The 25,914-nt window shown below is 38.2% G+C and overlaps 1 protein-coding gene across 2 annotated transcripts in view; it reads left to right on the top strand.

Moving 5' to 3' along the window:
• The first annotated feature begins 249 nt into the window (after positions 1-249).
• ADARB2 (adenosine deaminase RNA specific B2 (inactive)) overlaps positions 250-25,914 on the top strand; it is a 511,321-nt gene continuing 485,656 nt past the window's right edge. The window contains exon 1 of one of the 2 annotated variants that reach the window (XM_014052563.2): positions 250-787. In XM_014052563.2, coding sequence (XP_013908038.2) covers positions 688-787 — 100 coding nt within the window. In that variant the 5' untranslated portion in view covers positions 250-687. The remainder of the gene's footprint in view (positions 788-25,914) is intronic. The other variant, XR_015696318.1, reaches the window with a different exon arrangement.

The raw sequence follows: 25,914 nt of genomic DNA, 5'->3' as shown, positions 1-25,914 counted from the left end.
CAGGAGGGGAGGGGGTCTCGGCGGGGGAGGGGGGAGGTCTCCGCTGCTGATGTCACGGGCAGCTTAGAGCTGTGATTGGACCTTATTAGACTTCGGGGTAGCAAATAGGGGTGCTGGTTGCATGATTGGCTTCAAAGTGGCTTCTGGGGCCAAACAACTATCAAAGGTGCAAAAAAAAGGAAAGAAGGAAGGAAGACGAGAGAGAGAGAGAAAGAGAGAAAGAAAGAAAAAGAGAAAGAAAGAGAGAGAAAGAGAGAAAGAAAGAAAGAAAGAAAGAAAGAAAGAAAGAAAGAAAGAAAGAAAGAAAGAAAGAAAGAAAGAAAGAAACGCGCCGGGCATTGCCCGTCCCAAAGAAAGCAAGTTTCCTGGCGCGCGACGGCAAGAGCTCTCGGACCGAAGAGAAAGCAGCGTGGAGGAATCCCAGCGGGCACCCTCGGGTGTCCTGATATTTCCTCCCCTACCGCCGTTGCTCTCACTTTTCTCTTGCGGATTTGCAGCGGCGGCGGCGGCAGCGTCGCTCGTCCGGAGCATCCGCGTACCAGCAACGCGCGCCCGGCACCGCTGTCGGAAGCAGCCTGGCTCTCCGTGGCTGGAAAGCAGCCGGAGCGGCGAGGCAAAAGAAGGAGGGGGCGCTCCGCCCGTCCAGCCGGTGTCCCCCACGCTGCTCTTGTTTACCGGGCGGGAACCATGACCTCGGTGCTGGAGAGCAGCCGAACCTCTGGAGGAGCCGGCGGTCAGCTGAAAGGCAAGTCTAAGCGACGGCGGCGGCGGCGTTCTAAGAGGAAAGGTAAGCGCGGGGTCTTTGCTTTCCTCCCCATCCCAGCTCTTTCTCGCCCCCTTTTCTCCCCAGCGCCCCTCTTCTGACTTCTTTGGCAAGGAGGGTTGCGCTTACTAAGGTCGTCGACATCTTGGAGAGAAGGACGAGGCTGTAGGGCGCCCATCTGATCCCCCAGGACGTGGCCTCGACTGAGAGAGGAAGAGAGGGAGAAGCGGGCTTCGAAATGCGTTTTTCCCCTTGCAGGAATAGTTAGACAGGCAACATCTGGAACGGGAATCTACATAATTCCATTGACTGGAAAGATGTATCAGGAAAGTCTAAATGTGTATCAGTAAAGTCTAAAGAATCTCCTCCTTCTCCTCCTCCTCCTCCTCCTCCTATTCTTCTTCTTCTTCTTCTTCTTCTTCTTCTTCTTCTTCTTCTTCTTCTTCTTCTTCTTCTTCTTCTTCTTCTTCTAGCTTCTTCGTGCTTGTAGAGTCTTCTCCTTCTCCTTTTCCTTCTCCTCCTCCTCCTTCTCCTTCACCTCCTCTGACCCTAGCAGAGGCAAAATCTGTTTATAATGGAGAAAGGGAAGAGGTGAAGCATTTGGTGGGAAGACATCTGGATATTTCTCAGATCTCATCTCCCCTTCAAAAACCAAATAAACCACATTGGTGGAGGTGGAAAGCCTCTCGTTTTGCTGCAGCTGCAGCTCCACATGAGCATTTTTGTTCCAAGGAGAAACAGGTAAAATCAAAGGCAGGGGTGTGCAGAAGGTGGCCCTATCCCATCCTTCAGGTGCACCTTTTAAAGCAGAAAAAACATTGTAATTCTAGAAAAGAGGAGGCTGGATTGGGGAGAGGAATAATATGTTTCTGCTAGTAGTAGGGATAGTAGTGAGCTTGTGTTTGTGGCATTCAAAGTTAAGCAGCCTTAAAGACTCTTCCCGTTCTTTTAAAGAGACCAAGATTCTTTCAATGAACCTGGAGTAATTTTCCTAATCCAGAATTGTGAAAACAAAAGAAGAGATGCTCGGAATAGTGAAAGACAGGTTTCCGAGATTTAACACTTCACCCAGGCTGACCTTTTTTTCTCTTAGAGACGTGAGACGGTGCCAGTGGGTTGATAATGCCGTGTGTCTCCAGTTACTGTTTTAAGAAAGTGACGAAATAGTTGTAATTCAAATAAGGATCACAAGTACAAAATAAGGCAGGACCTCACTTGGTGACACTGAGTTCTGTTGCAAGAGTGCTTGGTTCAAACTCTCTTAATCAGAACAACACATGCCACCTTGTCTGCAGTTGTCATCACTACAGGAGCCTTTGATAAGCTCCTGTCACATCAGTCACTTCGGGGTTGATTTACTTTATTCGGGTGGGTTTTTCTTTTGTTTTTGCAGAAAAGAAGATGGAAATGTTTCTTCCATCTTTGGGGAATTAAGTAGTTGGATTGTTAGAGGCCTAAAAAAAAATTGCCTGCACAAGTTAATGTTTGATTTCTACTTGTGTCACAATCCACAGTATGCATGCCTGGATATCTCTGGTGGAAATTTAGAAAACAGCTAACCTGCTTTAACATGGTTGCATCTACAATGAATACAATATCTTCACTGATTATAAACTTTCCCCCGCAAGTTTTCCAAGAAAAAATAAAGAAAAGAGATAAATAAGACAATAATAAGACAGCATTGTGTATGCCTCCTTTTATTTTATTTTTTGCTCCATTTACTTAAATATACAAAAAGTATTTTTAAAGGAATTCTTCAAGGATCACAAATACCAGTAACCGTATTTTATAATATAGGAGGAAAATTGGTATGAGTTCTAATAATTGGCTAGTGACATTCCTTTCTCTTCCTAAATCTGTCAAAATTACACACAGATAATTGAGCCCATGTTCCCCCAGGATTTTAGACCATACTTGTAATTTTGTCCTGCAGAGTTTGTATAAATAATATCAGCTTTCTATGAATTAATGGTATTCTAAGTTTATCTTTGAAATTGTGTATAGAAAATAAATTTATTTTTTGAAATATATTGATTTCATCAGGATCCTAAAGATGAGGGGGCTATGTGTGAGCATTCCACCAGTTGCTGTTTTTAAGCTGATAAGTTTGGGGGAACAAAAGATGTGAAGAAAATTAATCAACTTCTTATGGTCTGTCTGCATTTCTCTAAGTAGTACCTGAAGGCAAATAAATAAATGAAAGAAGGAAATTCTGAAAAGAAGGGGTTTCTGAAAATTCCTGCTTCAAGAATAGTGACATCAACAGCTATAGTAGAGAATACCACTTTGTTACAGATTTTAAAAGGATGATATAAACATGCCAATACTTAAAGAAGTCATGTATGTATATGTATGTATGTAAGGGTGTGTGTCTGTAATTTCCCCTCCTTCACAGCTTTCTCAGGTGTATGCTTGTAATAACTATTTAGAAAATTAGTTCAATTCCTTAAAAGCCATAAGTATCCATGCATTCCCCCCCCCAAAAAAAACCCACCTAATATATTCTCACAGCAAACATATATCTAACCCCCCCCCCCCCCCGGATCTTTAACTTGTTGATATAGTAGTTTGGTAAAAGTAAACCTTAGTTTCCAAAAATGCCCTGTTCCCAGTTAGAAGAATGGAACAGAACTGAGATTTTTAAAAATTGTGTATTTAGCAATAGTTTTGTAAATGACAATTAAAAGCAAATAACTATTGGCTGCAGAAGTGAATTTATTTTTAGAATGCTAAAATGAGATTCCCCAAGTTAAATATTATTGTATGTTACATAGTGTTTTCTAACCACTTTGGGAAATCTTACTAAAACATTTTTAATGTTCCCTTAGAATATATTTCATTGCTTCAGCATATCCGTTCTGCTCTTAAACTCTTTTGTGTATGTTTATGGGGGTATGTCTCAATCATCTTCATTCACAATCCATTAAATGGTTGGCAGTTCCTTTGATCAATTTAGGTTTAGTTTTGAGTAAGATAGAACAAAATTAAATACACAGATAATCCCATTGTTCAGTTAAAAACCATGCTTAGTATTTATCCATAGGGAAAACAATGTTCTTCCTAAAATGCTTAAATGACACTCTGGTTTATCTTGTCACAAAGATAAAAATAATATTTTTTCCTAAATTATTAATCTGGAGTTGAAATTGTTGTCATCCATTTATCAAAATTATCAAAAGAACCTTGGTGTTGGCATTACTTTGGACATGATAGATAAAAGTCAAGCTCTGTGTGAAATGATAATAGTCTCCTAATTCTGTGGTAAATTTAATGCAAGATTTGAATAGTCCAAATTAATATTCTGCTGCATTTCTCTTGAGAGCCTGATCCAGTCAGGATTTAAAAGTTAAATCCATTCATTTCAGTGAAATATAGAAATATACTGATAACTTTGGCTGTATCCTTCTTTCTATGTTCTATGCATTCCACATTTGAAATGTTACTTAATGTCTTTTCCACTTCTAACTGAATTCTAAGATTTAAAAGTAATATCTTTTGGAAAGGCTTTTCTGTGGGGGAATAATATATTTTTTATTTGAACAACTTTTTTTTTTTAAAAAAAATAGCTATTGCAACTATATGGTCAATTTATTGTGATTTCCAGAAAAGAAAATGAAGGGGACATTTTCCAGTAATAAATAAATAAAACAGTTTCTCAAAAATAATTTACAGGAAATTAATGCCAAAATGATATCATCTATTTGATTATAATTTTTTCCTGTAGCATTTATTTTAATGTCCATCTGCACTATGACGTAGGAAAATAGATTTGATGAAGAATTTTGCATTTTAGTATGTAATTTGGTTTGATTGTTTTTTAAGCTTATGCTTTTAGTCTTATATTGCTAGATGAAAATTTGCAAAACCAAAACAAAGAAAAGCTTTTAAAATGCACCTCTCCTTTTTTATTATTATTATTTGCTAGTTCATCAGTTCATGAGTTAAGCTAATTCAATATTTGCATGTGCATTTTGTGAAGTAAGACTATGCAATATGACAAGTAAACATACTATACGGAAGATAATGGGAGATTATTATTGATGCAATAAAAAGACAAAACAAATACAGTAATCCAGCTAAGTGTGTGTGTGTCTGTGTGATGAACAAGATTACAGAATAAAGAAATTTGGTGAAAATTAATGAAATTTGAGAGGTTAAGGATGAGATTTTTGAATCCTTGTAGATTACCACTCCATGTCCTTCCCATAATATGAAAGTAATAAGTGAGCATGTTCCAGCTTGATCAGGACTCAAGGATAAAAGTATTTTCCCTCAACAGATTGGTGTCATGCTTCAGGATGTCCGTAGCTTATCTTACCCCTTGCCAGCATGAGAGCAAGGATGGGATTTGGAGATAAAATTAAAATGGTTAAAAGTTAATCTCCCATCTTATTTTGAGCTTTTCTTCTCTTCTTCCTCCCTCTGCTCCTTCCTACTTCCTTTCAACCATTACGTATGATTTCTTGCGATCCGTGGTAATGACTGCAATTTCAGGAGGCATCAAAGGTGTTCGCTGTGATAGCCAAACTTAAATTTAGAATGAGAGGAAAATTACAGAAGTCACAAATCTGTGTCTTTCTAGTAAAAAGTTCCAAATAGACAAAATCAAAGGTGTGATGGAGATCCGTAAAGGCTCAACAGCTGAAATATGTGCAGGTTTCATGTTAAAATGAAGAATGAAAGAAATTACATTATTTAATTGATTTTTTTTTTTTTTGCATTGTTGCATTCGTTGCCTTGAACAGAGAGAGAATTTTATTATGATTTTTTTTTGTGCTTCTTTGTTTATAATGCCTATTAAAGCTTTGGTATTCTAAGTATTCATATGCAGGAAATGATAATATAGCACTTCAGATTTATCATTTTCCTGGATCAGATGAAATCTCCCTCTCAAAGGGTTGAGTTTGCAGGTTGATAGAGATGAATGTAGTATTTAAACATTTGGCAGTTGGGCTGTCTGAGCTCATTCCGACATGTGTGAAATGCTGCACTTTAAAAATGAACATTGGTGTGATAATGTTTAATAAAAGATCAAAAACCCTTCCAAACCCCCTCCTCTATTTGTTTTATACATGCTTTAAGGGAAAGAGTGAGTTTCAGTATTTTACCATAAGAAATAATACCTATTCCCCTTTTTTCCCCCTGTAAATTGTTTATTTGGATTTATGTTCTGCACAAAAATGGGTCTGTGTGCCATTGGATCTACAAATACATCCTTCTTATTTATCACATTCAACCTTATAACACAAACTCCCTCTACTTCCAACTGAGCATTCATGCTCCATAATACCCTTTACTTCTGCTCTGCACACTTAAACCGTATTGTTATATTGGTACAAAGGAGAGATCCTGTATATTTGCAAAATTGCTACAGATGACCTAATTCAAGAAAAAAAAAACCACCAGAGAAATAATTCAGTCAGATCAAAATATCCTCCCTGCAATTATTCAATTATTTATGATACATGAGGAAGTAGAATTTCCTCCCAGCTTGATAACCAATTATTTCTGTAACCTTCCAGATTGTTTACATGTTTGGCATGCGTGTGAATGATTAGTAATCTAATTTAATCTAAATCCATCATTTCGTAAAGTCTGGAATCCTGCGTTGCTATGTTTAAGCCTTACGCATCTTATAAAAGTTGCATGGTTCTATGCAAAATCAGTTGCGTTCCCTCTTTTTTTTTCTGATCGCTTCTAGTCTGTTTGCTTTGTTTACAAGATTTTGTGAGAAGCAAATTGCAGTGATGGATGAAATATGCCACTCTGCTAATTTTTCACAGTGGCTCACTAGCATCTTGGTTATTAAGCTGCCAAATAATGTGCCTTTAGTATGAATATGTGAAAGTGAAATAATTGCGCTGTTTAATGTTGTTTGGCCTTTTAAATGCCTGTGATACAAAGATAAGTTATTGGAGGATTGGGGTGGGTGTGCGCATCTCTCTCTGTGTGTGAGTGTGTGTCTGTGTGTGTGTAAAATTAATGATAATTAGGCTTCAAAATGTAATCGTTTGGTGTGAAGAGCAAAAATTCATCACCCATTTCCAGTTGATAGCTTAAACACACTGGCTGCCTCAAGCAGAAATGCAGCTGAAGTGTTTAGAAGTAGGAACACTTGAATGGTAGAAATTTAAGAAGATTTGATAATAGGGCGGGAGAGAGGCATGCTTCTTTTTTTTAAAAAAAAAAGCTATTGCTAGAAATGTCTATAAATTGTAGATTGCATTTTGGAATGGGAAACCCAGAAGCTGTGTTTTTAACAAAATGATGAAAAGTTGTAAAGCAGGTAAACGTGGTAGATTAACAGACTCACCTTTCTAAAAAAACGGGAGAACAAAGGAATGGTCATTGGCATTGAAATACTGTGATTACATTCCAAAGCTACCCATTTTCAGCATATATAGAAGAAGAACTGCTGCGTTCAATATTAATCAGTATTAACGGTGTTGAAAAGTATAGAGGGCCAATGTACGGGATGCTGTAAGAAATCTTGCGTTGGACTGAAAGAATATGAAAATTGTATGTGACATATTTTGTACCTTTTGAGCATCAGATTATGGGCTCTGATTTGCAGTAGAAAGTACTAAATGAGAGCATTGTCTATCAATAAACTGGTACCTTTTGCAACCAAGTCAATACATAAACATCACTACAGAGAAATTAGTTAGAATGTGGTGCAAGCATGGCAAAGTTACCATCCAATGGCTTTTCAGGCTGATGAGCCATTGTTCCAAGAAGCATTAAGGGTGTTGCACTGAGGTAATGTATGAGAGTTGATTTAGTAAGAAAAGTATGGATCTTGACTATTGCACAAACAACATCCACTGTTTTTCAATAAAATTATTAGCAGGGAAGTGTAGAAGAGACAAAGATGCAATCCTGGTGGGATTACATGTACTGAGGTTGTAATTCTGGTGTCCTGTTTCTGTGTGGTGGTAGACTTGGAGTATCATATGCATTGGAAAAAAAAACTTTCCACCCGGTTAGCTGGGCATCTGCACTTCCTGTGTATAAGCAGATTATTGTCATTGCTCTTCCCTTCTTGCTTTGTTCTTTACTGCCAGATATGGCTGAGTAACCAGGCATAATCAGTATTTCTGATTCAAATCAGTATTCCTGATTCAAATCAATATTCCTGAAACAGAGGAAGATGGTGAGTATTCTTGAAATCAAATCAAATCCTTATTCCTGAAACAGAGGAAGGTGGTGACATTTGAAATGTCTAAGGATGCAACAATCAAGAGGAAAATTCTAAATATCTTAATCAGTTTTGGATCTATTTTTTTTTTAATAAGGAAAATGATAGCACCTCCTGCCTCCCTGGACAAATTACTTCTAATTTCAGGAACTGGCATCCAAATGAAAAAAAGTCGAAAGCTTGTTGGGCTTATTTATTTATTTATTAAACTTACATGCTATCTAGGTCCCAGCAGCCCTATTGGTGGCTGAATGCATATAAACTGGATGGCATCTGTAAAGTTATTGTGTATTTATCCGGTTAGACCCTTACCTGATATTTAATATTTAATCAGCTCCAAAATGATTTCTGTTTAACCATGACTTTTTACTCTCACCTTGCTCCAATTTCCACATTAATTGGTCAAATGATGATGCTGGAAGAAAACAAGAGGCACAATATAATCTCTGCCTCTCACATCGGAGCAGCTATTCCTTCTGATCTTTCATCAGGGACTTTTAACTCCCAAAATTCTCAGTCTGCAGAGCAGTTGAGTCAAGGATTGTAGTCCTATAACATGTAGAAACCTTAGTGGCAAACATGCCAGATATCTGTGAAGTTTTGGTAACATTTTGTCCTCTTTTCTGTAAAGTGAACATCAGTATCATAACCTATTCTTTAAATTTATTTGCTCAATAAAGATGGCAAATTCTAAGAAACTAAATCTGCAAAAAATGTTTAGAGATTTCAAAAGGCATAGAGCCAATATGTTTGTGCACAAAGGTAGATATCAAACTCTGGAATCCATTTCAGCATCTTCCAGAAGGTAAAGTTTTATTAGTTAAGTAACTCTATATATGTATGATGATATTTACGTACCATCCTCCATCAAAGAATTATGGGCAAATTACAATTCAAGAAAATAATGTATATAAAAAACAGTATAAATCACCACCTAAAAACCCTAAAATCAAAGCTGCCTAAAGTCATTTAATTAAATGGTTTTAAATACAATTATTTATTTGGTTGTGTGTATCTTTGTATCCTGCGGTTATTTTTTACAAATAACTCAAGGCGGTGAACATATCCAACATACCTTCCTAATTGATAATAACATTCTTATATTTCCAATCTCCAATAAAATACTAAATCTGAATTATCAAAGAATTTCAAAGTGATAAGTGATGAAGAAAAAGTAAGATGTGTTAAAGATTACTGCCTTTGCCAGACAAAATGCTGGCTTGGTGTTTAGATTCACTTCACTTACTTGCTCCTTGTATGCCAAGACAAGCTACACATAGAAATGATATCATGAGATTAAAGGTTGAATTATTGAGTAATAGCTTCTCAGAAAGAGAAAAATGCCTATCATTTTTCCCCCAAAGCAAGATACTCCTTGTTACAAAATAAAGCAACTTGTTTGGTGTTTAATGTCAGTGCAATGCAATTTTGCAAGGCTAATTTCTGGACTTCTATATTTCTGAAGATGTAATATCCTGAGTTCCCTAAACAAATTAAACAATTGTTTTTGAGAAGAATTTAAAATAAAAATTTAAAAAAGAACATGGTTTCTTGATTGTTTAAGCATGTATATACGCATTATAGAACATCTAATTTTGAAATACGATAACCATCTTTGTACCCTTCACATGTCTCATAGAAACATTTTCCCATCCCTATTAAAATCAATCTCTTTCATTTTTCAGCATACACCTGCACAATGTTTATCAAAATCTGAAATTGCATTAAGGCAATAGATCACTGAAGAAATGGAGACAAAAGAAGGATCAAAATAATTCCGTTCATGACTTTCAGCAGTTTAAAAGTTTTTGAAAGATGGTGGTGTTCTCTCTTTTCCTTCTTCCTCTGCTAGTCATCCCCACTTTTAAATACTTGGATGAATGGAAACCTGAAGGCAGAAGAGGGAGTGAAAACATTAAGAGCCTGTATTGTTAAACAATGCAGACAGTAATTAGATGACACCTTAACACTTGCTGTTTACATCTTCAAGTTGAAAGGGTAAAGCGGGAATAGATTTCCCTAATGTCATTGACAGAAGATTTTCCTTCAGCTACAAAGCAGACATATTGATTAATCCATGCCATACCATTTATTTATGCTAAGCATCTGATGTTTGTTTCTGCAATCTGGCCTTTCAAAATCATGATAATATTTGAAAAATTGGCATCAGCCACAAGGTTGTGTTTTTTTTAAGCCACACACCAGGCAAGCGACTTAGTTTGCTTTGCTATCTACAATTTGTGGGGCAAACATTGCATGTTCGGAGATGACAGATAATAATCTTTAAAAAGAATGTCATAATAACAATTTGTTCCAAAGGGTCAGTTGCAATTTATGGCCAATCTTTTTGCATTTTTATTTGAGTTGATCCTGTATTTAAATTGTTATAGGAATGTAAAGAAAGTGCAATTTGGGATTTTACATAAATATACTTACTCTATTTTTGTTTTAATTGTTCATTCCCCAGCTACAGGGTAATGCTTGATTTGCAACTATTCATTTAGTGATGGTTCGAAATTGCAATGTTACATGATTGGTCCTGACAGTTAAAACCAATCACAGCATTCCCCACAGTCATGTGATCAAAATTCAGGTGCTTGACAATTAAGGTGTATTTACAATGGGTGCAACATCTTGGGGCCATGTGATTTGCATTTGGGACTTTTCCAGCCAGTTTCCAACAAGCACAGTCAATAGGGGTAGGTGAATTGGTTTAAATGACCACATAATTCACCTTACTAAAGTGATTCATTTAACAACTGTGGTAAAAAAAGAAAAGATTGTAAAATTGGCTGCAACTCATCTAACAATCGTCTTGCTTAGCAATGCAAATTCTGATCTCAATTGTCACAGACCTTCTATAAATCTTGGAGTTGTAGAGTGTGTTGCAAGTAGAAAATAATGTACAAAGTAGATAAAACCTTAAACACATCCTTAAAAGATTAACACATTGTAATTGGGCCTTAGGGTACCTGTCCCTCATCCCCATTTTCTACTTCATGTAATTTATCTTTTCCTCTTAAAGTAAGAAATGCAAAAGTGTGAATGACATCTATAAAGTCATAGTTCCTATTTACATCCCTTGGACTGCAAGGCAATCAACCCGTTCAGTCCCAGAGGAGATCAACCCTGACTGCTCTTTAGAAGGCCATATCCTGAAGATGAAACTCAAATACTTTGGCTACCTAATGAGGAGGAAGGACTGGAAAAGCTGGGAAAGATTGAGGGCAAAAGAAGAAGGGGCAGAGAATAATGTGGCTGGATGGAGCCACCGAAGCAGTCAGTGTGAGCTTAAATGGACTCCAGGGGATGGTAGAGAACAGGAAGGCTTGGAAGAACATTGTCCATGGGGTTGCGATGGGTTGGGCATGATTTCGCATCTAACCACAACATTTACATTGCTTTTGTTCTCTGGCTGAGTTACAAAGGAATGCTTTGAGTTTGAGGGACATTGATTGTGATCACAAATTCTACCTGCATAGATAATATGAACAGGATTTCAATGAGAGGTAAACAGCAGGTAACCTTTCAGATATATTAGATTCCAGCTAATATCTGTCCCATCTGACTTGACCTAGGAATCAAGCGTCAAGAGAACTCTTAAGTCAATAACAAGCAATATTGTCTTCTCTGTTGTAATAAGAAAGTTAATGTAGCATAAGTTTCATATGGAACATAAATTCACTAGGTGGCCATAGCGAGCTGCTGTTTGGCTGGCTTACTGCCCCATAGCCTTCTTAATATGGCAGGATGATATTAAATTATTGGAGGCGTATTAGGCCTATCTATCTAATAATCAATGCTTATAAAATCTGTTAAGATTCAGATAGATCTCAATCTGCCAACACTGCTTATCCTGAATAAGATCCCTCCCCACAATGTGAGGGATTCGGAGGAGGCAGTAATAATAGTTTCTCGTCATTACTTATCTTCTAAAACAATCTAACCTTAGAGATATGGGTGCTAATTTCTCTGATGGACTTTAGGAAGGCAGTAAAGATAGAGTTAAAATTGTAAGAACTCCAGTCTGAGTTATTGAGACTGAGTTTTTTCATTGATCATAAACAATGTAATATTGTACACCATCAGAAGTTTTTCTGGAGTACAGAAACATAAAAATGTAAAAAAATAACTGTGCTGAATATACAGTACTTTAAATATATTTGAACTTTCAAGCCTTCCTCTAGAAATATTTAGGTAATATTATTTAGTTATATAGAGCCCAGTGGCACAGTGGTTAGAGTGCAGCACTGCAGGCTACTTCAGCTGACTGCTAGTTGCAGTTCGGCAATTCAAATCTCACTGGCTCAAGGTTGACTCAGCCTTCCATCTTTCCGAGATGGGTAAAATGAGGACCCGGATTGTTGGAAGCAATAGGCTGACTCTGTAAACCACTTAGAGAGGGCTATAAAAGCACCATGAAGTGGTGTGTAAGTCTAAGTGCTATTGCTATATTTATCACATGGAGGTGTTTTTTCTGAGTATAATTACCTAATGTTGTTTGTGTATTATGAACACTATGTGGAAGAGAGGGGGGAGGGAGGGAGGGAGGGAGAGAGAGACTTTGATTAAACTTGTGGCACAATGTTGACCAGAAGTTGTTTTAGTGCTTCAAAACAAAATGCAAAAGAGTGAAACATTGGTCTGAGAATATAATGGATTATTTTGGAGGCTTGATTAGATGCAAGACTTGTAGTTTTATTATCAGTTTCTTCAGCAGATAAAGTGGACAAATGGAGCATTTATCGTGGAAAGACAGCAACCCAGTTTGCAGCCCATATGTTTTAGACATTTATAATGAATTTTGTTTTCTGCATATCCCTTCAGTTTTCCTCAGTGAAATATTCTGTGAAACTTGAAAGACAGATGGATATCATTTTGCCTGCTGTGTAAAATAAATGAAAACACACAGAGGTCTAGACCTTTACTTAGGATAAATTTGGCTTAGATAAATAGAACAATGAAACCATACCTGTAGGGGAGCTGGTTTAATAATGCTCAGTTCAGCCGAAATAAACTGAATATTTCCATGCACAAAAGCTAGTCTATCACAGAGGAAACATAACTAACACCTGAAGATCTTTGCGTTTTGTTCTTTCAGCAGAGATTTTACCTACCACCATCTGAAGATGAACAAGTTGTTTCTACACTGTTCAGGTTGAAGAAAGTTAAGAGTTCAGGATCGGTCAAAATGCTGATATGGAGGATGAGACTGTTGGATTTTCATGGTAAACTAAGTGAAGAAACAGACAGCCAGGGATTCCTTTACTGTTGAGTGACATACAGGCAGTCCTTGGCTTATGACAACAATCAGGATCAGAACTTCCGTTGCTAAGCAAGGCGATTGTTAAGTGAGCCATGCCATTTTTAAATTATTATTATTATTTTGCACAGCTGTTAAGCAAATCAGTGTTGTTCTCAAGTTGAATCATGTGGTCATTAAGCGATTCTGGTTTCCCCCATTGACACTGATTTTGAGAAACCAGCTGGAAATGTGATCACATGAGCCTGGGAGTGTGATGGCGAACCTATGGCATGAGTGCCACAGATGGTGCATGGAGCCCATTCTGTGGGCATGTGATCTGTCACCCAGTTCAGCTCCACTGCGCATGTGGGCACACTTCCCACCGGCCAGCTGATTTTGGGTCTCTGTCATGCATGCGTGGGTGTGTGTGTGCAGGAGACTGGGGGGGGGGTGCAGAAGGTGTGGCATGCACCATATCTCATTTTTTGTTTCAAGGGGGTTCAGGGAGGACTGCTAGGACCAAAACAGGGGACAGAGGGATCATACGCATGTGTGGGGGGAGCACTCATGCATGAGGGAAAGGGGAACACGGGGGTTGTGTGCACATGCGTAGGGAGACACATTGCATTGTGGGTGTGGGCACACATGTGCAGGTGCAATTTCACCAAGGAAGAACAAAAAGAATAGCCATCACCGCCTTGGGACATTGCAAGTGTCATAAATGCATGCCAGTAGCAAAGTACCCAAATTTTGATCATGTGATGATGGCGAAGCTGCAACAGTTGTAAATGGGGGGACTGATTGCAAGTAATTTTTTTCAATGCTGTAATAATTGCTAAATAAATTGTTTTAAATTGTGGAGTTCCTAGAATAATAGAATCTTTAAAGTCTCTTGATTCTCATGAGGAAGACAATGAATAACACTGATTCTCAAACCTTCCACAAGGTCCTCTCTATATTCTCGTACAGGTATGTCAGTGATCTGAAACCTTAAAGGAGGGGCTCCCAATCTTTTAAAGAAGGTGCTCCTAATCTTGGAAACCGTAAGACAGGTGAACGTCAACTCCCAGATCCACCCATCTTAAGGTTGCCAAGATTGGGACCCCTACTCTAAAATAAAGGAAGAGCTGCGACCCATTTGAATGTGGTATCTGCACTTCCAAATTTTACTGGCGTGTTTTGAAAATATTTGTTGACTGTTTCAAAACAAATATGTCCATCAAGCCTGTCTTTGTTTTAGCTTTCAGGAAGTGTTTGTTCACACAATAGCATTATCTGGGGTGTCTCCAGTGGGGAAATTCCAATATTTTACTATCGGTTCTATGGGCGTGGCCTGGTGGGCATGAGAGGGGAAGGCTATTGCAAAATCTCCATTCCCTCCCCACACCAGGGGAAGGATTCTGCAAAATCCCCATTCCATCCCCACTCCAGGGGAAGGATACTGCAAAATATCAATTCCCTTCACACTCCAGGGGAAGGATTCTGCAAAATCTCAATTCCTTCCCCACTGCAAGAGAAGGATTCTGTAAAATCTCCATTCCCTCCCCACTCCAGGGAAAGGATTCTGCAAAATCTCCATTCACTTTGCCAGTTCACTTAAGTACTCAAAATTTCCACTACTGGTTCTCCAGAACCTGTTGAATTTCACCCCTGGGTGCCTCCCTGTGTCAAGATCTCTTAAGGGTGAGGCAACCTGTTAAAAAGAATGTGCATGATTAATAAACAAATCTGTAGTGTAATGTCACCCCATTTGCACATGCATGAGTGGCTACGTGACTTCGCACTATGAGTCATGCAGGTATTGACACTTACAGGACGTCACCCCTTGGAAGCTTCCATCTCTGCATTGGATTTCAACTTCAATTTTCTGGAATCAGTTTCTATTTAGGCAATATGAGGCTTGCCTAATTATTTTCTCCATTTGTTCCTCTTTCTTTAGAGGCCACTTTGGATTGCATTAGTCGCCTAGATCAATGCCCTCTTGCAAATATTTTAAATTGCAGCTTGAATCCAGCTTGCTTTGCTGACCTTTTAAGTCAGAGGCACTGGACCAGGAGTAAGTTGCCTACAGTAATCCCTAAAGTTGCCGTTCTGAAAGTGGAATAAGATGGAGAGGCGCTGCACTAACTTAGCAAGCCTTGTGTGCAAGCTGATTTGTTTAATAATGAGAAATAAGGACGTTGCAGGAGAGAAATTATTTTGCCTCATTTGTTTAGACCCACCATCTCCCAAGGCTTTGTAGAATGCTGACTGAAGGGCATGTACAAATGGCTCAGCAGAAACTGCCTGGGTCTATTGTAGTTATGTCTTTACAAAATATATGCTGAAAATATAAAAGGACTGGAGAAACTACTATCTTCCCAGTAGGTAGTCTATTAAAACAAAGTCCTACAAACTTCTTACAACTACCACCACGAGACAAAAAAAATGCCCTCCAGATGCATAATTCATGTTCTATAATTTTCTCTGCCTCAAAATTATACTTCCGCGACTGCTTCACTTAAATGCAGTCTTTTCTGCTCAGAAATATTGCATGTATTTGGGTTTGGGCAAATGGCCACTATAGTTTGCTAAATCTGTGGGGAGAACAGAGATGAAATGCAATTAGTATTTCATGTTCTGGTTCTAAAGTCTTCTGTATTGCATTAAAAAAAGAACCTGAAAGTTGGTTAAGGACAACAATGTGCTAAAATCAGCTTGTATCAGCTGAAAAGAACCAATTGCTATTTTTTTCTGGAATTTTGCAAGCTGGTTGAGAGCAGGGCTGAGACATGTGCTTAGTGCACTGATCAGCTGTTGAACAGCACAGTGATGGCAGTGGAGTCCATTCAATTTGTTGCATAACATTTACCAGTACGTCACTGCCAAAGACGAACATTTAGTAGTCTACAGGCAACTGTAGCATCTAGAAAACATCAAGAGATGTTGAACATTAGTTGCACAAGGAATGGAATTCCTTTACTCTTTGTTTTTGTTATTAGTTGTGAAGTCATGTCCAATGCATTGCGACCCCATGGACAACATTCCTCCAGGCCTTCTTGTCCTCTACCATCCTCTGGAGTCATTTAAGCTCACACCTACTGCTTGGTGACTCCATCCAGCCACTCATTCTCTGTCCGTCCTCTTCTTCTTTTGCCCTCAATTGTTCCCAGCATGAGGCTCTTCTCCAGTGAGTCCTTCCTTCTCATTAAGTGGCCAAAATATTTGAGATTCATCTTCAGGATCTGGCCTTCTAAAGACCAGTCAGGGTTGATATCCCCTAGGACTGACTGGTTTGATCGCTTGCAGTCCAAGTTCAAAGGCCTCAATTCTTTGGTGATCAGCCTTTCTTATGGTCCAATTTTAACAGCCATACATTGCAACTAGGAAAGCCATAGCCCTGACTCTACGCACTTCTATACTCTTTTTCTGTGGTTATTTCAATTTGTCTAAAGCTTAGATTCAAAGCTGTATATGAAGTCCATATCAAACTGTTCCAAGGCAGTGCGTCTTTCCAGCAATGAAGATATTAAAACCAGAACCAATGTGGGTTGTTGTTTTTTATTCCCATGATTTAGAGTTAATTTTTTTTTCCACTTAGGCTGACAACTTGTGTCCAATGCAATGCTACAGGACTATTTTGGTAAGTAACTAAAGAACACTGAAGATGAAATCAGTAAGAATACAATTTGAAATTAATTAAGCACATACTTGAAATCTGAGAAAAGGAATAAAGTTGGACCTGACTCCAAAGACTACATGAACAAGACCATGTAATTTTCTTGGTAACTGTATAAAAATGGTTTGCTATTATCTTCTAGGATTTAATTTTGTTTTTCCCAGACTTGTCTACAAAATTGTATTTTCCTAGTAGTTCATTATCCAAAAATTAACTGCAGATTAAAACCTGATTAGCATTTTGAAATCATCATCTCATCATCTAGGTGCTGCCCCTTGCTAAAGAGTTGACTTTCCTATAGAATGATCATATTTATGAAGGACTAAATGTTCCACTTCAAACAAATTCCTATCTCCTCTCTAAAATTTCTTGCAAAATATATTTCTTAGGGTTTTCTTATGTGTATGTTTATTGAAAGCATGATTTCTTTCTTGATCATTTTCTCTGAAATATTCAACCTTTCTTTTATGGGGTAAAATTTACAGGTCTTGATGAAATGGCAAATTACTTTCCTAAATAGTATAAAGCTATCCTCTTTTTGCTTGTGATGCTTCTGAAATATTTTTATGCTGTCACTTTTCTGTAGCTGAATTCTATTTTTTCAAAAGGATTTGGATGTGTTGATATATATATGTTTTTTTCCTTTGGCTTAACAAGCACTCCTTGTTTAACATCTGGTCGTTTATTTACCACTCAAAATTATAACCGGCTCCTCAAAAGCTAGTTATAATCAGATTTTGAAACTCTAATGGGCACAAACATACACACACACAGTCACCATAATTGGGCTGCCTGGCAACTGCCTCACATTTATGGCCATTTACAGAATACTGCAATCATATAACTGCATTTTTGGCTTTTTTAATGGAGGGAGGGGGCAGATTTTGCTCTTTACTTCTGGTTTCCATAAAAAAAATCCTTTGGATAAAATGGATTAATTTAGTGAACAGAGCATTTTCTTTAATATAATTGAATAGAATTCTTTATAGGCCAAGTATGATTGGACAAACAAAGAATTTGTCTTTGGTGCATATGCTCTCAGTGTACGTAAAAGAAAAGATACATCATTCATCATGAATCATAAGATTTAGATTTAGATTTAGATAAGTTTATTTATAGGCTGCCCTTTTCCCTGAGGGGACTCAGGGCAGCTTACAACTTATGGGGTAGGGAATACACACAATGACATATAAAACAATACATAATTAAAAATAGAAGCAACATTCATCATTCGGGTGGGGACGGATTATAATCTTTAACCCCAGGCCTGACGGGATAGCCAGATCTTGAGGGCTGTGTGGAAGGTCTGGAGGGTGGTGAGGGTACGAATCTCCACAGGGAGATCGTTCCAAAGGGTCGGAGCTACTACTGAAAAGGCTCTCCTCCGCGTAGTTGCCAGTCGACACTGACTGGCGGATGGAACTCGGAGGAGGCCTAATCTGTGTGATCTAATAGGTCGCGAGGAGGTAATTGGCAGGAGGCGGTCTCTCAAGTACCCAGATCCACTACCATGAAGGGCTTTATGGGTGGTAAGTAGCACCTTGAAGCACACCCGGAGATCAACAGGTAGCCAGCGCAGCTCGCGGAGGATAGGTGTTATGTGGGCGAACCGAGGTGCACCCACAATCACTCGCGCGGCCGCATTCTGGACTAGCTGAAGTCGCCGGATGCTCTTCAAGGGCAGCCCCATGTAGAGCACGTTGCAGTATTCCAGCCTAGAGGTCACAAGGGCACGAGTGACTGTTGTGAGAGCCTCCCGGTTCAGGTAGGGCCGCAACTGGCGCACCAGGCGAACCTGGGCAAATGCCCCCCTGGTCACAGCCGACAGATGGTGATCAAAGGTCAGCTGTGGATCCAGGAGGACTCCCAAGTTGTGAACCCTGTCTGAGGGGTATAATATTTGGCCCCCCAGCCTGAGTGATGGAACACTAGCCAAATTATTGGGAGGGAAACACAACAGCCACTCGGTCTTTTCCGGGTTGAGTACAAGCTTGTTAACCCTCATCCAGTCCCTAACGGCTTCAAGACCCCGGTTCATCACGTCCACCGCTTCATTGAGTTGGCACGGGGCGGACAGATACAACACTTAATGATAGTTAATTTATGAATGTTAATAAAGTTGTTTAACAATATATAAATCCTGCAAAAAAGTTCACAAAAACCAGGCCTGGTCACATGGTGAGCCACTTAACAATTGCAAAGGCTTTTGACCAAAATTCCAGTCATAAATTGAGGACTACCTATACTGCATGTCCAAACAACCCAGAATCACATTATAAGATTCTCTAGATTATACAACCAACAATTAATTACACGTTTGGCTGTGAATCCCAATATGAAATCTCCAGTTCTTATGGTGGTCTTTTTATAGCATCTGGAATATATAAAGAGCAATAATATCATGAAATAGTCTTCAATATGGAGATATATTTCTCTTCTAGTACTCTGTGAAAAGACAATCTTTGAATCAACTCATGAAGATTGTTTTTAAGAGGAACTTGGTAATCTAATTTTATCTATTTTTGCAAATAACGCTTGCCCATCACAACATAACCATATTTTTCGGAGTATAAGACACATCCTTTTCCCTCAAAAAAGAGGCTGAAAATCTGGGTGCATCTTATACACTGAATATAGCATTTTTTTTGCCTCCTGAAACTCCTCCCTTCACCACAATGGCCATGCCTGGCCTTATGGAGGTTTTCAGAGTGTTCCTGAGGGCTGGGGAGGGCAGAAATGAGTGGAAAATGGGCCACTTTTTGCTCAATTCTGCCCCCTAGGCCTCCAGGAGCACTCTACAAGCCTCCTAAGGGCTATTCATGCCCTTTTTTTAAAAAAATGAGCTCATTTTTGCAAAAAATGGGCTGTTTTGGGGAGGTTTGCTGAGTGCAAAAAGTTTTTTTTTTAAATTTGCCTCTTCAAAACCTTGGTATGTCTTATAATCAGGTGCGTCTTATACTCTGAAAAATATGGTACATTATTTGAAATTAGGCATGTACTGAAAGGCTTAAAAAAAACCTTCTAACAAGAAACAGTGCCTAGGAACATGAAGGAGGAATGGCAGAGTCAGCAGAGGGTTGAAAAGAGGGATCAGTCCAGAATCGCTATGTAGCCACAAACAAATTAAGCCCCAACACCCTTGATTGTTGTTGAATCTTATCTAGCTCTAACCAGGTGCTAACCATTAGTTGAGAAAATTTCTGTGCATAGGCTTTTAGCAATAAATCAGTTAAATTGAATCTTCGTGTGTAAACCTGGGTTTTTTTCTCGCACCTGACAGAAATGGTTCCAATGTCTTGTCTGGATTTTGGAAATAGATATTTATATCTTTTTCCTTTTACAATTGGATTTGGAACAGCATACATCCTAAATATATAAAAATAAATTGAAAAGGAAGCACTGTTTCTTGTTAAAGAAAGGTTTGATTACCTCTTGCTCAGAATAATTGTCATGCATTTTCCCAATTATAATGTCTTTTTATAAACTTGCCCTGTAATGTAGATTAAGGTATAAATTCCATTTTGGCTGCCTCAATGCATATTCATTGAGTTGAAAGCCCAGACAATTATTCTGATCATTTTGCTGCCAGATGGAACGAGTTGTAGGCTTTGACAGACACTTGATTTGACAGAATAATCCCTAAGAAATTTTCTGGATTATTTTTTTCCCCAAACACATTTTTCCCCCACCTCTATTTGGAAGGACTGAGGTTGTATGACAGAGTGAGAATGCAAGCAGATTTGGAAATAATTTCATTATTTCTTTTATACCAGTTTTCTTTTTTCTTTTTAAAGTTACCTTTCTGTTCCTTTATGCTCATAAAGATTTAGAATCAATTCGTAGTTTGGGCAAACTGAAGTCTCTCCTGGGATAAGCAGAACTACAGAGGTAAATACTGCATAAACAATCCGGAAAAAAAATTATATTAGTAGGATACAACCGTATTCCAGAGAGGTATCATATCACATTATTTCTCCCTAAACAGCAGGAGAAACAGAAGGAATGTTATGCTTCCACACCTGTTATACCGTCTTAGTTTTGATAGTGTTTGAATAGGTAGAGAGGAATATGCATTGTGAGTTCCAATAAAGCAGCAGGTTGGAAAATAAATGTTTCCCCTGTTTGAACATATCAAGCAGACTTTTCTTATCTAAAGCTATCCAGATGTGTTATCCTACTCCAAACTTTTCCTTTTAAATCCAATGCATCTGGAAAAAGGAGGACATATTTATATATTATTCTTCTAATACTGCTTATAAAGCAGGATATATTATAACTGGGAAGTTCACTGTAATCATACTTTGCATTGAATTTTGCAAAACGGAAAATAGAAACATGCTGCATTAAAAGTGTTCTTATAGTTTGTCAGCCTGACAAACTATTTTCAAATTGTTTGCAAAATCTCCCCAGATTCTTTGTCTCTTTCAAGCTTATACACATAGATAGTCCTTGGTTTATTACCACAATACGGGCCAGAATTTCAGTCGTAAGTTGTTGTAGTCATAAATTGAGGCATATTACTGGACCCTGATTTTCAACCATGTTTATAGTCATAAATTGAGGCATATGACTGGACCCTGATTTTCAACCATGTTTATAGCAGTTATTCAGCAAATTATTCCAGAAACTGGGAGGGGGGGGGGAGTTCAGTTGCAAAATAGGTCAGTTGTTAAGGGCCCAAAATATAATTATATGGCTTGGGTGGGGAGCACTTACAATGGCAGTGGTGGTTGCTAACTGGTTTACTATGGGTTCACTTGTGCTCGCATGCTGGCGTGCACGCCCGCATACAATGCTTCTGTGCATGTGCAGAAGCTTCTGGGTGTGTGTGTGTGGGTGGAGCCTCCTGTAGCCGCCTCTACCGGCTCGGATGAACCGGGCCAAACCGGAAGTAACCCACCTCTGTTATGTTTACTGGAAGTATTTAATGGGCTTGTCATGACTTTAAATGATTATTAAATCAACAGTCATAAATTGAGGATTGCCTGGTATATGGTCTCTGGAAGATTGTATTATTCTGCAGTTCTAAGCCAGAGCAATTGTTTTCTACACACAGTTACTATAAAACTAGGCTATTGCTTTAAAACAGGTCCTCATAAGTCATATTTTGCTTGGAAATGTTGAGCAGATTTTTGCAGAGGCTTTCAGAGAGATTTTTCAAAATAAATGCCCAATATTATTTCTTGACTTTACTTTTTTTTTATTTATTACACAGAAAAAGATGAAGATTTTTCATTATTAACAGTACACTGCAGTTAAGTAATTGCCAAGGCACCTCATTTAGAATGTTAAGGTTTTTATAAATCTACCTTTTTAAATTAACGAATACATTCATTAAATGCAATAACATTTGCATTATATTATAAAAATAAATATATTTCAAGGAAAATATAAACCTGACTATTATTGTTTTTAAATATTAATATTATTTTCCTGTCACTCTCTTGGCTACCATGGACTCAAATCTTCACTAAATAAAAATATTTTTATATACTAAATTGATGGACTTCAGACAAAATTTCAAAATCTTATCTGGAGGCCAGGGTGCATTTTTTAGTTTTACCAAATTAAGTGGTTTCAGATTAGATTTTTTTTAAATCTATACTCATCATTCTTGATTGAGGTTCTTTGCTTCATTTGATTAATGTCTTTTCTTTCTGCAAGGACACTCATGCCACCAGTTCAATGTATAAAATAATGCAGAAAGAGAAGAAAGAAGAAACAAAACATGTGGGAATCTCCTAGTTCGGCTACCACAATTGATTGTATGCAGGGATGAAATGCTACCGGTTCAGACCCATTCATCCGAACTGGTAGTAAAAATGCTACTGGTTCACCCGAACTGGTAGTAAAAAAAATGCTACCGGTTTGGGCAAACCAGTAGCTCCAATGATCAGCTGTGTGACAATCAGCTGTGCCATGTGATAGCTGATTGTCGGACAGCTGATTGTCAGCTACCGGTTTGCCTGAACCGGTAGCATTATTTTACATTCTGACGATCAGCTGTGTGACAATCAGCTGTGCCACGTGATTTATATTTGCTAGAAAGCAGGAAATCCTGCTTCCTAGCTAATTAAATCATGCAGCACAGCTGTATCCCCCCCCCACTCTTCTACTTACCTTTGCAAACTGAGAACTGGTTCAGTTCTACTACTTTCCTACTTTCTAGCAAATTTAAATTGTGTAGCACATCAGATTGTCACACAGATCATCAGAATGTAAAAAAAAAATGCTACATGTTCGGGCAAACCAATAGCTCCGATAATCAGCTGTGTGACAATCACCTGTGCCATGTGATAACTGATTGTCACACAGCTAATTGTCAGAGCTACCAATTTGTCTGAACCGATAGCATTTTTTTACCTTCTGATGATCTGTGCAACAATCAGCTGTGCCGCACGATTTATATTCGCTAGAAAGCAGGAAATCCTGCTTCCTAGTGAATGCAAATCATGTGGCAAGCTGTTGCCCCACTCATTATTCTACTTACTTTTGCAGACTGAGAAAAGGCTTCTTAATCTTCCTTTGTGAAGCAAATTGGTAGCAGACTTCAGAGCATTTCACCCCTGATTATATGACTTTGAAAACAAGGTTTAAGATAGGGTCGTCTGATCTGGGATGCAAAATTCCAGATGATCCTTAGGGGGCAAACACATAGAACTCTTACTTATTTTCTGCCAGCTGGAATATTGCAGGTCACTTCTGATGTTCCTACCTGAAGGCAGTGGTTATCCATATCAGATATGGTAGAGACCTGGCAGCAGCAGCAATGTCTGCCCGCATTGCATGCTCAAGATGTGCATAGACCATCCCAATGCATGACCTATCTATTTTGAGCAAATATGTAATGTTGACACCAGGCTAGAAACCAGAAGCAGTGAGTTCTAGTCCTGCCTTTGCCATGCAAGCTGGCTGGATGACTTTGGGCTGATCAGTGGGGAACTGTGAATTATAGTCCCACCTTAGGCACAAGAGCCAGCTGGTTGACTTTGGGCCAATCACCAGGAGACTGTGAGTTCTAGTCCCCCTTGGGCAGGAAAAACCAGATGGGTGACTTTGAATTAGTCACTCTCTCTCAGCCCAACTCATCTCACAGGGCAATTGTGGGAAAAATCGGAGAAGGAAGGATGTTAGGTGTGTTTGCCACTTTGATTTATTTATAAAAACAATAAAGGTGGGATAAAAGAATATTTTCCATTTTGACTTCTTCCCCTTGATTACTATTGAGACTTGGGACAGATTCACAGTTTATTTGGGCTTATCAGAAAGGCACACTTAAAATTCAAGGCCAACTAAGAGATATAGGGAAAAGTATTTTAGAAAAATTAATGAACAATATAAAACTTTCCACGGAGAAAGTGGAAAGCATGGGAAGTTTTATATTGTTCATTATTTTTTTCTAAAATACTTTCTCCACTATGTCAACATTGGCAAGATTTTTTTTATCTGGTTATCCTGATATACAAAGGAACAAAAAAAACCCCCCACCCCAAATAACTTTAAGACCCCAATCTGTGAAACCACCCCAGTTAGTTGGATAGTCTGAGAATTATAAGCTTCCGGAGGCTACAAGATAGCTAAGACTGTTGGCTGAGCATAAGAACTAACACAATGCTGTTTATAGTTGGGTCTCCATGGCTTTCTCAAAATACTATGATTTTACATTCCTGCTAAAACATTATATATGATTGCAGCCTCTCAATTATTAAAAGAGAGATGGATGCAGAGCTAAAACCTTTAGGAGAACTATTATCATTTAAGTCTGGAGATGAAGTGTGGGTGAAAATGGAAGTCCTCTTACATTACAATGTTTTCTGTCAGGGATGACTGTCTTTTTAAACACTGTAACCTGTACGTAATTAATGTAAACATCTGCATGAATTCTAGTAATAAGATGAAGTTCGCTACCTAATACCTGCCGTGACTTTCATTGAAGAAATCAATTAAGGCTTTATCCTTGGCTCTGAAAAGAGCCAGATCAATGTACCTCTTAATACCAATATCTGACTGTAGAATGTGACTTGTATGTTTTGTTTTGTTTTAATTACCTGCCATCAGGAACCACCAGTTTGTAATGCAAATCCGTGATAACCTTTTCTTCTTTTACATTAGTGTTGGGTTGTTTTTTGTTGTTTTTTTTTGCATGCATATGCTAACTCCGCTGTCTCTAGCTTCTCCTGCTTTATCTCCTATTTTTTAGCAGCTTCCCTTTTTTAAACATGTGTCTGTTATCTTGCCTTTTAGGCCGTTATGATATGTTAATTGATTAATTAGCAATCTGAAGTATGGGCTTTCCCCTTCGGTCACACAAGCAATTTATAATGTTGGCAGGAAAATGGAGATTTAGCCCAATAATTACTTCATATCTTGTCGTTCTTTTGACAAGGTCTCTCCTTTCTCATTTTTGATTTAGATATTTTAAGACCTATTCCAAGGTTTCTCAACCTTAGCAATTTTAAGACATGGAGATTAAAACTCCCAGAATACCCTAGCTATACCAAATGAAGTTTACACATCTTAAAATTTCTAAGGCTGAGAAATCCTGGCCTATTCCATTTTTTCAATAATTTTATTAAAACTAATATAATATAGTATTCAGATAAAAAAAGATGATAAGAAATGGGGAGAGGAAAGAAAGGGGAAAGAAATGTGTAAATACAGGGAAAAAGAAAAGCACTGATTTTTAACTTTTTTTTAGCACAGTAAACTAGAGAATATATGTTCCGTGGTGGCAAATATACAGGAGTCGTGGTAGTGTAGTGATTAGAGTGCAGTATTGCAGGCTAGTTCTACCAGCTGCCAAGCAGTTCGATTCTCACTGGCTCAAGGTTGACTTAGCCTTCCATCTATCTGAGGTTGGTAAAATGAGGGCCCAGATTGTTGAGGGCAATATGCCAACTCTGTAAACTGCTTAGAGAGGAGAGTTGTAAAGCATTATGAAATATATAAGGTATATAAGTTTAAGTGCAATTGCTATTGCTATTCAGCTTTCTATTTTAAAAACTTAGAAAAGATGGGGAATTTCTATAACAACAAACTATATTAATCAG

The sequence above is a fragment of the Thamnophis sirtalis genome, unplaced genomic scaffold (assembly GCF_051295495.1).
Source record: "Thamnophis sirtalis isolate CommonGarterSnake01/CBP01778 unplaced genomic scaffold, rThaSir2_p1.2 scaffold_4, whole genome shotgun sequence".
NCBI lineage: Eukaryota > Metazoa > Chordata > Lepidosauria > Squamata > Natricidae > Thamnophis > Thamnophis sirtalis.
This window is presented reverse-complemented; position numbering and strand designations above follow the sequence as displayed.